Source organism: Ranitomeya variabilis, chromosome 6 (genome assembly GCF_051348905.1).
Source record: "Ranitomeya variabilis isolate aRanVar5 chromosome 6, aRanVar5.hap1, whole genome shotgun sequence".
Lineage (NCBI taxonomy): Eukaryota > Metazoa > Chordata > Amphibia > Anura > Dendrobatidae > Ranitomeya > Ranitomeya variabilis.
The window spans coordinates 574,731,671-574,745,306 of record NC_135237.1 but is presented as its reverse complement, the minus strand read 5'-3'; the positions used below and the strand labels follow the sequence as shown (position 1 = coordinate 574,745,306).

At 47.1% G+C, this 13,636-nt stretch overlaps 1 protein-coding gene across 1 annotated transcript in view; it reads left to right on the top strand.

Annotated features, from left to right (window-relative positions):
- LOC143783142 (cytochrome P450 2C25-like) overlaps nucleotides 1-13,636 on the top strand; it is a 326,648-nt gene that overhangs the window by 107,191 nt on the left and 205,821 nt on the right. Inside the window, exon 5 of the mRNA XM_077271461.1 lies at nucleotides 9,495-9,655. Coding sequence (XP_077127576.1) covers nucleotides 9,495-9,655 — 161 coding nt within the window. The remainder of the gene's footprint in view (nucleotides 1-9,494; nucleotides 9,656-13,636) is intronic.

Here is a 13,636-nt window from a genome sequence, read left to right as displayed (position 1 = left end):
ACCGAGGACCAGCTGACGGTACTGGAACCCAGTTACTAAGTAGGAGGTACCCATGCCAGAAAGCACTACCAAGGACCACCAGACATTGGTGAAATTCAGATACCGAGAAGGAGGCACCTAAGCCAAAGGCTCTGCCTGGAACCAGCTGACAGTACTGGAACCCAGGGGGACCGATTCAAGATTGTCTTCCAAAGAACCAGCTAATGGTGCTGGATCTCAGTCAGCAAATGGTCCACAGGAACAAAAAATTTCAAGGCCACGAGCCGGCCGGAGTTACCGAAAACCCACAGTCCTACAGGGGAAGCTTGTCCTATTGGCACTAAGGAACAGCCTTGATTGCCAGATCACACAGCCCACATAGGAAGCACCTAAACTGCAGGCACCATAGAGTTGGCTAGCCCAACCGCAACTTGACAGGACAACGTATTGGAGGCAAAGTGACCTTGACACTACCTGGAAACAGCTGGCGTGCTGGAACCAGTCTGGGCAGGAGGGAGTACCCATGCCAAAGACACTGCCGAGAACCAGCTGGCGGTGCTGGAACCTGATGGGTGGCAGAAGGTACAAGAGTCAATGGAACAACTGAGGACCAGCTGATGATACTGGAACCCGGTTACTAAGCAGGAGGTACCCATGCCAGAAAGCACTACCAAGGACCACCAGACATTGGTGGAACTTGGATACCGAGAAGGAGGCACCTAAGCCAAAGGCTCTGCCTGGAACCAGCTGACGGTACTGGAACCCAGGGGGATCTATTCAAGGTTGACTTCTAAAGAACCAGCTAATGGTGCTGGAACTCAGATAGTCAGCAGAATGTCCACATGATTTCAAGGCCGCGAGCCGGCCGGAGTTACCGAAAACCCACAGTCCTATCGGGGGAGCTTGTCCTATTGGAACTATGGAACCAGCCTTGATTGCCAGATCTCGCAGCCCACATAGGAAGCACCTAAGCTGCAGGTACCATAGAGTTGGCTAACCTGACCGCAACCCGACAGGACAATGTATTGGAGGCAAAGTGACCTTGACACTACCCGGAAACAGCTGGCGTGCTGGAACCATGCAAGGCGGGAGGGAGTATCCGTGCCAAAGACACTGCCGAGAACCAGCTGATGGTACTGGAACCCGGTTACTAAGCAGGAGGTACCCATGCCAGAAAGCACTACCAAGGACCACCAGACGTTGGTGGAACTCGGATACCGAGAAAGAAGGCATTTAAGCCAAAGGCTCTGCCTGGAACCAGCTGACGGTACTGGAACCCAGGGGGACCTATTAAATATTGACTTCTAAAGAACCAGCTAATGGTGCTGGAACTCAGATAGTCAGCAGAAGGTCCACATGAGCAAAAAATTTCAAGGCCGCGAGCCGGCCGGAGTCACCGAAAACCCACAGTCCTAAAGGGGAGCTTGTCCTATTGGTATTACAGAACCAGCCTTGATTGCCAGATCCCACAGCCCACATAGGAAGCACCTAAACTGCAGGCAACATAGAGTTGGCTGACCCGACTGCAACCCGACAGGACAACGCATTGGAGGCAAAGTGACCTTGACACTACCCGGAAACAGCTGGCGTGCTGGAACCAGGCTGGGCAGGAGGGAGTACACGTGCCAAAGACACTGCTGAGAACCAGCTGGCATTGTTGGAACCCAGGGATTACAGGAGAAACAGAGTGTAGGCAGAGGCCTAATTGGAGCAAGTTGAAAGGGAACCTGTCACCCCCCCAGGCGTTTGTATCTAAAAGAGACACTTGTGCAGCATTAATGCTGCACAAGGAAAAGGTGGCTCTTTTAGTTATGCTCCTTGCACACGCTGAACTAAACACTTATAAAATGTGCCCCCTCATACCATGAAACTGTCCCGGAGCCGGGACTTTCCTTCTTAATGAGACGCAGCACAGTCGTCATTCATACCCCCTTGGCGCTGTGCGACGCCTCCTCAGCATTATTTGAATCTGTCCCCGAGCCTGCTGTTATGTTATCCCTTGGGCATGCGCAGTTAGTGTTGCCCATCTTCTGACATCATTTGATGTCAGGCTGACTGTATCACTGCAGTGTGGGATATCGGGCAGCGCGGCCGCACAGGCGCAGTCAGCCTGACATCAAATGATGTCAGAAGACGGGCAGCGCTAACTGCGCATGGCCAAGGGATAGCATAACACCGCAGGCTCCGGGTCAGATTCAAACAACGCTCAGGAGGTGGCGCACGGTGCCAAGGGGGTATGAATGATGGCTGTGCTGCATCGGATTAGGAAGGAAAGTGACACCTCTGGGACTTTCTCGGTATGAGGGGGCACATTTTATAAGTGTTTAGTTCAGCGTGTGCAAGGAGCATAACAAAAAGGCCACCTTATCCAAATGCAGCATTAGTGCTGCACAAGTTGGCTCTTTTACTTACAAAAGCCTGGGGGGGCGGGTTCCCTTTAATATCTGTAGTAGTGTGAGTGTGGAGAGAGCAGGAGAAATTGCCGGATACACAGCAGGGGATCATCTGATGTTACTGAGCCCCAATAGCACGGCAGCAAGTGTTGACTGTGCAGATGGCACTTCCGAGCAGCAACTGGCGGTGTTGGAGCCAAGGGTCAATGCTAGAAGCAGAGTGTAGGCCAAGGCCTAATTGGAGCAAGTTTAATATCTGTTGTAGTCTTAGTGTGGAGGGAGCAGGAGAAATTGCCGGATACACAGCAGGGGATCAGCTGACATTACTGAACCCCAATAACACGGCAGCAAGTGTTGACTGTGCAGATGGCACTTCCGAGCAGCAACTGGCGGTGTTGGAGCCCAGGGTCAATGCTAGAAACAGAGTGGAGAAATTGCCGCACACACAGCAGGGGAGCAGCTGGCATTACTGAACCCCAATAACAGAGGAGCAACTGTTGACTGTGTGGACGGCAGTGCGGAGCAGCAACTGGCGGTGTTGGAGCCCAGGGTCCATCAGGGTGTAGGCCAAGGCCTACTTGGAGAAAGTTTAATATCTGATGTACTGTGAATGTGGAGGGAGCAGGAGACATTGCCAGACACACAGCAGGGGAGCAGCTGACGTTACTGAACCCCCTAACACAGGAGCTAGTGTTTTTCTCCGTGCAGGCGGCACTTCCGAGCTGCAACTGGTGGTGTTGGAGCCAAGGGTCAATCAGGGTGTAGGCCGAGGCCTAATTGGAGCATGCACTCCATGCCCACGACCATGTGCCTTACTCCCTACCTTCTTCATCTTGGTAGACTGATAAAGATAGGCAGAAAAGTACTAAGGGCTTAGTGTGCTTATTCCTGAACAGCTGCTAACAGGTATAAGAAACACTAATTTTATAAAGTGTGGACTAGACTTTAATATGAGCTAATATGGCCTACACAACTGTAAAGTGGAGTGTTTGGTGAACTTTATTAACTTTTTGTTTTTTTCACAAAAATACACTGGATGTGCCCAAAGATGTAAAACCGATAGTATCACAGACTTTTTGTAGCGATTACAATGCAGGAAGGTAACCTACAATGCAATAGATGAGGCTCAAAAAATAGGCTAATACTAATCTGGCTGGGGCTGCAGGGCACAAGGCTGCAGAAAGGCTCCTCTATGTACTCCTATATAGTGTTTTTCCACAATCTAGCAGGATACTGATGGAAACCCACTAGTAGGATAAATCAGAAACAATGTGCAGCAGGCACTAATTGAAAAAAAGACAACAATGGAACAGTATGAGGCAGTAACGCACGCTGAGCTGACTACAACCAGCTGTGGCTACAGAACAGACGACAGCGTGAGCTGCACTCACACAGAGACCGCGCAGACAGCCGTGAACAGCGCTGCAAGGCCAAAAAAATCTCCTCTATGTACTCCTATATAGTGTTTTTCCACAATCTAGCAGGATACGAATGGAAACCCAATAATAGGATAAATCAGAAAAAATGTGCAGCAGGCTGCACTAATTGAAAAAGGGCAATGGAACTGTATGAGGCAGTGACGCACGCTGAGCTGACTACAACCAGCTGTGGCTGCAGAACAGGCGACAGTATGAGCTGCACTCACATAGAGACCTTGCAGATAGCCGTGAACAGCGCTGCAAGGCAAAAACAAGGTTCTCACACAGCGGTTGCTAAATTAGCCTGGGTAAAGCACAATGAAGGAAATCGTTATCTCAAACTATCCCTCAGTCAGAACAGCAGCGTCCTGTCCCTAACTGAATTCACAGCAGAGTGAACCCAAAATGATGGTGGCATCTTTTATAGTGCATCATTTCAGCAGCCATTCACAGCCATGCCCTTACTTACATGCCTAACATGCATAACAGGATGTGCCCACACTTCTTAGGATTCCTCATTGGCTGAATTAAATCAAACTGGCTCATTGCACTATGGGAACTTCCGATTCCGGTATTCGATATTGCAAAAGTATCAGATCTCAGCATCGGAATTCCGATACCACGAATATCGGCTGATACCCAATATTTGCAGTATCGGAATGCTCAACACTAGTTGTCATGGAAGTCATGGATTCCAGTACCACTTTTATGCTGATGACACTCAGATCTACCTATCTGACCCAGACTTCACCTCTCTGCTGTTCAGAATCCCAGAGTGTCTATCAGCCATATCCTCCTTCTTCTGCTCTCGCTTCCTCAAACTCAATGAGGACAAATATGAACTCATCTTTACTCCATCGCATAGATCTTCCTTACCTTACCTATCTATTGCAATTAACGACATCGCGCTTTTCCCTGTACCGGAAGTCCGCTGCCTTGGAGTAACCCTTGACTCTGCCATGTCCTTCAAACTGCACATCCAAGCTCTTTCCACCTCCTGTCGCCTCCAGCTCAAAAATATCTCCAGGATCCATCCTTTCCTCAACTGACCAATCTACTAAAATGCTTGTACATGCCCTCATCATCTCCCGCCTCGACTACTGCAACATCCTTTTCTGTGACCTCCCTGCTAAAACCCTTGCACCTCTCCAGTCCGTCCTTAACTCTGCTGTTCAACTAATTCATCTCTCTCCTCGCTACTCCTCCACTTCCACCCTCTGCAAATCTCTTCACTGGCTCCCATTCCCTCAGCGTATCTACTTCAAATTACTAATACTGACCTACAAAGCCATCCATAACCTGTCTCCTCCATATATCTCTGAACTAATCTCCCGATATCTTCCCTCACATAATCTCCGGTCCTCCCAAGACCTCCTTCTCTCCTCCACACTTATTCGCTCCTCACCCAACCACCTCCAAGACTTCTCCTGAATATCCCCCATCCGCTGGAATTCTTTTCCCCAACACGTTCTACTATCAAACACATTCGGATCCTTCAGATGGAACCTGAAAACCCACCTCTTCAGGAAAGCCTACAGTGTGCACTGACCCCCTGCCTCCTCACTACTACCGAGGCTACCGCCTGACTAACACTGGACCTCCTGCAACCCTCAAGCTACTGTCTCCTTCACCACTATCCTGTATAATGTAAGCCTACAAGGGAAGGGTCATCGCCCCTCTGTATCAGTCTGTAATTGTTAGTTTGCTTACTGTAAGTTATATCTGTAATTTTAATGTAACCCCTTCTCATGTACAGCACCATGGAATCAATGGTGCTATATAAATAATAATACTAATAATAATAATAATAATAATGTGCCTAAGCAGTGTTAAAATCTCCAAAAGTGATGCTACTTTGGAAACTACACCCCTCAAAGAATATATCTAGATGTGGGGTGAGCACCTTGAAGCCCCAGGTGCTTCACAGAAGTTTATAATGTTAAAATGTGAAAATGAAAAAATATTTTTTTCTTGCAAAAATGTTGTTTTATATCCCAAATTTTCATTTTCACAAGGATAGCAGGAGAAATAGGACCATAAAATTTGTTGTGTAATTTTTCCTGAGTTCAACAATACATCATGTGGTCCAAAACTGCTTTTGAGGCACAATGCAAAGCTGGAATAGTTTGTGGGTGCCATGTAACTTTGGCAGAGCCCCTGAGGTGGCAGAAAAGTAGAAACTCCAATATGTGACCTCATTTTAAAAACTGCACCTCCCAGTGAATTAATCTAGGAGTGCAGTGAGCATATTTATGTGAAGTGGCCAGGGTGGTAGTCATGGCGAGGAACTGTTGTATTCCAACACCCTGGCACCCGACAAAGGAAACATAATGTCCCATCTGTTGTATGTAGAACATACGAAGTAGGACACTAACACTAGGCTTCGGGGTTCCTTCTGGATCTGTTTTCCTAGTTCCAAATTCAGGGTTTGCACAAACAATTCCAGACTCGGTATTCTTGCTCAATAGTTCAACTTTACTTGAAAACAAGGGTGATGGTACAGATGTAGCACATTTCACCTTCACTTGCATTTCCTGAGCTCGCCCTGCATTTTCTAGAAACTCTTGTCCCAAAGATGCTTCTCTCTCTCCTGCAGCTCCCATTCCCCTAGGCCCACTATCTTCCTTCATTCCCCCATCTGGTTTCCCTTGGAAAAGGTAAAAGGTGCACTCAGTTCTGTCTAGTCCCGGCCGAAGGCTCCAGATTCTCTCGGTATGATTCTGCCTTAGATGGTGACCACCCGCACGCTGCCCATCCCGGGGTCCCGCATTGCCTTGGCAATCTCTAGCCCCGAGGCTATCTGTCTTCCGTCTCCTGTTGCTGCATCACTGGTTCTCTCTTAATCAGGAAGTCTCCCCACTATATCTCACTGCTCTGCACTCCTCCCAACCTGACAAACCCTTGTTCTAACTATGCTCGGTCTGGCACTCTCATTTCCTATCTCTATTGTGCCCCACTAGACTATACCCAATACTATTCTATTCTGCAACGACCCTTTTATCTTGGCCCGCACATCTTTCCCTATTCTTGTATCAGTATCAAACATTACATGTAGAACCCTTATGCAATACAAAATACACATGCAAGCATTGTTCACATTACTACCATATAACCGCACACATGGACATTAGTGGGAGATGCGCAGGACGGCTTCTGTCACCCCCTGACATTTACACCACATGTACCTCGCAGAAATTTATAACATTTTGTGGTAAAGAAAAAATAATTAAATTTTTACTGCTAAAATGTTGTTTAAGCCTAACATTTTTATAAGAGCTTAAAGGAAAAAATGGACCTCTCAGTTTGATGTGCAATTTCTCCCGAGTGCGCCAATACTCCACATGTAATTGGGAACTACTTTTGAGGAACAGTGCAAAACTCAGAAGGGAAGGTGTTCCACATTATTGTACAGATTTTAGTGTTATGGTTTGCGAGTGCCATGACCCACAGGAAGAGCCCCTGAGGTGCCAGAACAGCAGAACCCCCACAAGTGTCCCCTTTTACCAATTACACCTCTCATTGATTTCATCTAGGGGGGCAATTATCATATTGACACTATGTGTGTGTCACAATATTTTATACCATTGGACAGTGAAGAAAAAATATTATTTTTTTACCACATTTTTTAGCCGCAGATTTTTCATTTTTACACTGTGAAATGTCTAAAAATTGCATTAAAATTGGTCACACAATTTCTGATGAGCATAGAAATACTGCATATCTGGCTGTAAAGTTTTACGTAGCTACATGAAAAGTTATGCTCCAGGAGGCAAGTAGCGCAGATTTTTCTGCAATAATTTTCAAACTCCATATACAGAGACCATAAGTGCTAGAAGAGCAGAATACTCCACTCAATTGCCCCCATTTTGAAAATTATACCTTGTTGGTAATTTATCTACAAATATAGTGGTGATATGACTCCATCTGTGTTTTTCAGAAACAAGTAACAGCAGATGTTTCTTAGTGAAAATTGCAAATCTTCTATTGTAGCACCCAGTACGTTGTAGTCCCCAGTACGTTGTAGTCCCCAGTACGTTGTAGTCCCCAGTACATTGTAGTGACCAGTACGTTGTAGTGCCCAGTACGTTGTAGTGACCAGTACGTTGTAGTGCCCAGTACGTTGTAGTCCCCAGTACGTTGTAGTGACCAGTACGTTGTATTCCCCAGTACGTTGTAGTCCCCAGTACGTTGTAGTGACCAGTACGTTGTAGTGCCCAGTACGTTGTAGTCCCCAGTACGTTGTAGCGCCCAGTACGTTGTAGTCCCCAGTACGTTGTAGTCCCCAGTACGTTGTAGTGAACAGTACGTTGTAGTCCCCAGTACGTTGTAGTGACCAGTACGTTGTAGTCCCCAGTACGTTGTAGTGACCAGTACGTTGTAGTCCCCAGTACGTTGTAGCGCCCAGTACATTGTAGTGACCAGTACGTTGTAGTCCCCAGTACGTTGTAGTCCCCAGTACGTTGTAGTGACCAGTACGTTGTAGTGACCAGTACGCTGTAGTGACCAGTACGTTGTAGTCCCCAGTATGTTGTAGTGCCCAGTACGTTGTAGTCCCCAGTACGTTGTAGCGCCCAGTACGTTGTAGCGCCCAGTATGTTGTAGCGCCCAGTACGTTGTAGTGACCAGTACTCTGTAGTGACCAGTACACTATGCCCTGCTCATCCTTTTGATGACATACAACCATAAATTTTGGAGGCTGTCATCGCTACAGAAATGCCAAACATGTGGACGCTTAGTATGCTGTAGGCACACTGTGAGGGTCCGAAGGAAGGGGGCATTTGGATTTGGGAGTGTAGAATTACCTGGATTTCTATTGGGAGTTCAGGAGCCATAGAGTTTTTCCACACCCTTTGTACTATTAGTAACATAGTAGCTCCCTATATTTCTATTGAAAGAGTCTGGATTTGCTTCTTTTGTGGACTGAGTTGAAGCTTTTTTATGGCAACACTTTACATAACATTTGGGATCACATTTATCCGGTGCACTATACTGAGCACTCACATTGGGCTTTTTATCAAAATTTACGAATGATGTGATATGGATGAATCCTCTGAGGGATCCATTCACTATAATGAGGCAGTAGTGCTATGCTGGACACCGTCTCGCCTCTGTCCAGCGGTGTCTTTTTTTTCAGAAGTGCACAAAACTGTTGGGGGCTGCACTTTAATGAAAGCCTAAAAAGATGGAGACTACCAGATCACAGGCCAGACGGCATCCACAGTGCCTCTATCTTCCTCATTATAGGGAATTTTCCACCTGGGGTTCTGTTGGAATCACGTATTCCAGAGAGTTACATGGAAACCTCGGAGTAAGTGCTCAGCGCAGAACGCAGGATAAATGTGTGCTGAGCCTTATTGCGGTCTTTGGGAGGCAGAAAGAACAAATCACCATCACTCAGACTGTTTCCCATGCCCCCTCATTCACAGAATGCTCTCCAATTCTTACCTCCATCAATTCTGAGTAGTCCTTATACCCAGCCTGTGGGGAGCTGCACCAGAGTCTGGCTATACCAACAGTGAGTCTTAGATTTTGGCAGTCCATCAATACCTATGTGGGTCTCTTGGCATCAACTCCCTGCCACTGTCTGTCTTGCTTAGACATTATTACAGCTGGTTGTATCAGCCTCTAAGTATGGATATTCCAAAGAATGAGAATAGTAGGATGATAAGCGGCGGTTATTTCATGATGTTCTTACTTTCCACAGGAAAACCTTTTAACCCGGTAACGTTCCTGAGCAGCGCTGTGGCAAACATCATCAGTACTGTGCTATTGGGGGAGCAGTTTAATTACAAGGACGAGAAGCTGCAAGAACTTCTTACATCTATGTCCAGACATAATAGAGAATTCTCATCTCTGCTAAACACGGTAATCTATCGTTATATTATGGGGCCATTTTCTTCAGAGTTTTAGGCTGTTCCATTGTTTGTTTATGATAGAATCACATTGTAAGATGTCATTTCTAGAGATAAGCGAGTATTTCAATGTTTGGTTCGGATTACGATAGCCGAATTTGCTATATTCACCGAACATAGCTGAATGACATTACAGTCAATGGGAGGCAAAAACAAACGCATGCGCAACTCGTTCAAATGGCCCCAAAAGCTGCCAAAACACATCAAATTAGGGTCAGACACCAGGAATGTGGCCTCAATTCACCCACAATACAAAGTGTAGCATGGCACGGCAGCAATCAGCCATGCATTGGGTATCGGGGTCTGAGCCAGCATTTATAGCTTTCAATTGAACGTAAAAGTAACATGAGATGGGTGATGTATCTGTGTAGGCCTTCTTTGCTGGGAGCCCTGATACTACATCCAACAACCTGCTTTCATGCTCCACCACACTCAGGTGGCACAAATATCAGTTTTGTAAACTACCATTGTCAGAAAAATCTAAGGATATTAGTAACACAGGTAGTTGACTCCAAGGAAGTGGAGACCTGATGATCTAGGGGGCCTACTGCTGCTACAGGCGACACACATAAACGTGACCCCACCAGGAGTGATCACATTTCAAAATATTAGTGGAGACACCAACAAAGTGGCATATATTTTACCACAGTAGAAATAGTATAATAGGGACCAACAGGTCTTCCACTACAACCAATCCAGCAGATGGACACCCAACCAGGAGTGTTCACATTTCCAAAAAAGTGGCATCAATTTCACCACAGTAGAAATGATATAATAGGGACCAACACGTCTTCCACTCTTGCCAGCCCAACAGATGGAGACCAACCATGACTGTTCATATTTCCACAAACTTGCGTTAACATCTGCCGCAGCAGCAGCAACAACAGACACAGAAGCCACACTAAAGATATCACAGAGTGCAATAACGCAAGATTAACACAGCACAATAAAAAATGCAACATCGCCTAGTCTGTACAGTCTGCGATCGGGGTGCAAAATTCCTTGGACCCCATGACTTGTTCATCTTGATGAAAGTTAGGCAGTCACTGCCTTCAAGGAACGGCCGGTTGCGCTTATCCATCAGGACACCAACAGCAGTGCTGAAGACACATTCTGTCACGATTCACACCGTGACTGTCAACAGTACGTGACAATCGGGGTGACATTTGGCCAGCCCACGGCTATCACATATGCAGGGGGCTTATCTTAGTTATCCCTCCACTGCTCCAATGTGATGAAAACACAAACAAAGCTATTGGCCTCTCAATTTACCACAGGGGCTTATTTTAGTTATCCCACTGCTCTGCAATATAACACCAACTGCAGGGATTTATGTATATCCCGCTTTACAGTTCTGCTTGAAAACTTGCAGCTATCTGGCGCCCCCTTACCCTCAGGTCAGATTAGGTACTGCACCTAGCGTAATTAGTCGCCAGAAAGACAGTCTGCTATGTACTGGCTATTGGGCATGCTGCAGCAAGGTGATATAACTACTCCCACTCAGGCAGGAACAATAATTATCAATGCCGCCGACGCTACAACGACTCCCAAATCGCAGGACAAGGTATGCCACCACTAGCTTCGATTAAGGGGTCCGAAGCTAACTCAAAACAGTAGCGTAATTCCCTTCAGAAGACTTAGGGTATGTATTAGAACAGGAGAATAAAGCTAGTGATTTAAATATTTTACTCCATAAAAGAACAGGCAGTGTTTGTAAAAAGGTATATAAAGATGTTTCAATATGAGACAAAGTTTATACAAAGCACTTACAAAATAACATGGATTAAACAAGAAAGATAAAACTCACATGTGCTCAGATCATCTCAGGCAAACATGCTGGTATGCTGAGCCCCAAATATCCCAGTACATCAGGAGGTCTGGATAGGAACAGCTCCTCTGGCAAGACTGAAGGCTGGGTGAAGTGCAGTCACTTATACCTGCAGCCTGGTGACATCACTAAAGGGGTTGAGTTAACACCGCCCTCCCCTCTTCTCAGCTGTACAGTTTTCTCCAACAATTCTTATAACTCTCATATCTTCGCTCGAGAATCTGGCAGAGCCATAACACACTCCTCATCCATCTTGTCTTGAAATTAGCTGGATACCAAATTCGTCTTAGTTGTTCCCCACGGTTCTGGAGAAATACATACTTTTTACTTGTTGCCTTTAGCTGCTAGTGTTTACAGTGGCTGACAGATCTACCGATGGAAGTTAGCAGTATAAACTTATTATTTTTCTAGCCCAAATCGGTTGCCCAATATCTTACTATAATAGAACAAAGAACTTCATGTCTTCTGACAGAAACTAGACCAGTTACAGCTGGTACTAGTTGGGAGGAGGGATGAGTAAGTTGGCCAGAGCCTGGAATTTACAGCTAGAGCAAAAAAAAACCTCTTCTACACACATTTCAGCAAACAGAAACACAGAGAGAAGGGGGGCCAGAGCCCACAATATTTGTGCTAACAAGGACAACTAAAAATCATATTATACATTATCATCACATCTCCCCCTTCTGGTGTGCGCTATGGAGGCAAGACCTCTCAGTACTCCGCCATGCGCACCTCAGCAGGTTCACCCTGGCGGGACAACTCATCCGCATTGCCATGCTCCCTGCCATTTTGTGCTCGATGGTGAAGTCGAACTGCTGAAGTGTAAGGCTCCAGCGTACCAACCTTCTATTGGTTCCGCACATGGCATTTAGCCAGCGCCGAGGGTTGTGGTCGGTCACCACAGTGAAGGTGTGACCGTACAAGTAGGATTGCAAGTGCTGCAGAGCCCAGACTATGGCCAGGCACTCCTTTTCTATGGTGGAGTAGGCCACTTCCCTCGGCAGAAGTTTCTGGCTCAGGTATAGGGTGCTCTTGGTCCTTATAGTAAACCTGGCTGAGCACAACACCGAGGCTAAACTCGCTGGCGTCAGTCTGCACCAAGAATGGTTGACTGCTGTCAACACAGGGGCATTGCACAGTTCTGTTTTCAACTCCTTGAAGGCCCCCACACAGCCGTCAGTCCAGTTGATGATGTGGGGTAGCTTCTTCCTGGTGAAGTCCGTCAAGGGTTTTGCCAGGCTACTATAGTGCTGTAAGAAGCGCCTATAGTACCCTGCGTGCGGTGCCTAGGAAGGACATCACCTGTTTCTTGGTCCTGGGGGAGGGCCAGTTCACGATCACTCCCACTTTCTTAGACTCTGGCTTTAGGGTGCCCCCCGCCTACCCGGTGCCCCAGGGAGTGGACCTCACTCATGCCCATCTGACACTTTCCCGGCTTTATAGTCAGTCCAGCTCGGTGAATTCACCTGAGCACCTCCTCGAGATGCTGCAGGAGTTCATCCCAGGAGGAACTGAAGATGGCACTGTCATCCAAGTACGCCACCACATATTCCTCCAGTCCCTGAAGCAGGAGGCTGACCATCCGCTGGAAAGTGGCAGGGGCATTCTTCATGCCAAAGGGCATGACCGTGGACTAGTACAGTCCGAAGGGTGTGATAAAGGTGGACTTCTCCTGCGCCTCGGGGCTCAGGGGAATCTGCCAGTATGCTCGACTCAGATCCATTATGGTCAGGTAGTTTACGCCAGCTAACCTCTCAAGCAGCTCCTCGATGCACGGCATTGGGTGCGCATCAGAGGCTGTGATGGCGTTGAGCCCCCTGTAGTCCACGCAGAACCGGGTGGTCCAATCCATCTTGGGCACGAGAACTGCAGGTGAGGCCCATGCACTCTTTGACCGTCAAATTACCCCCAGCTGATCTCCTGGCGCATAACCTGCTGCACCTGGTCGGAAATCTGATAGGGTGTTCGCCATAGTGGGGCATGATTCCCGGTGTCCACCTCGTGGACTGCTAACTCAGTCCTTCCAGGTCGGTTGGAGAACATGGCCCTGAAGGGTTCCAGCTTGGTCCGCAACTGCGAGCGCTGGGGTTCAGTTAGTGAGACGCT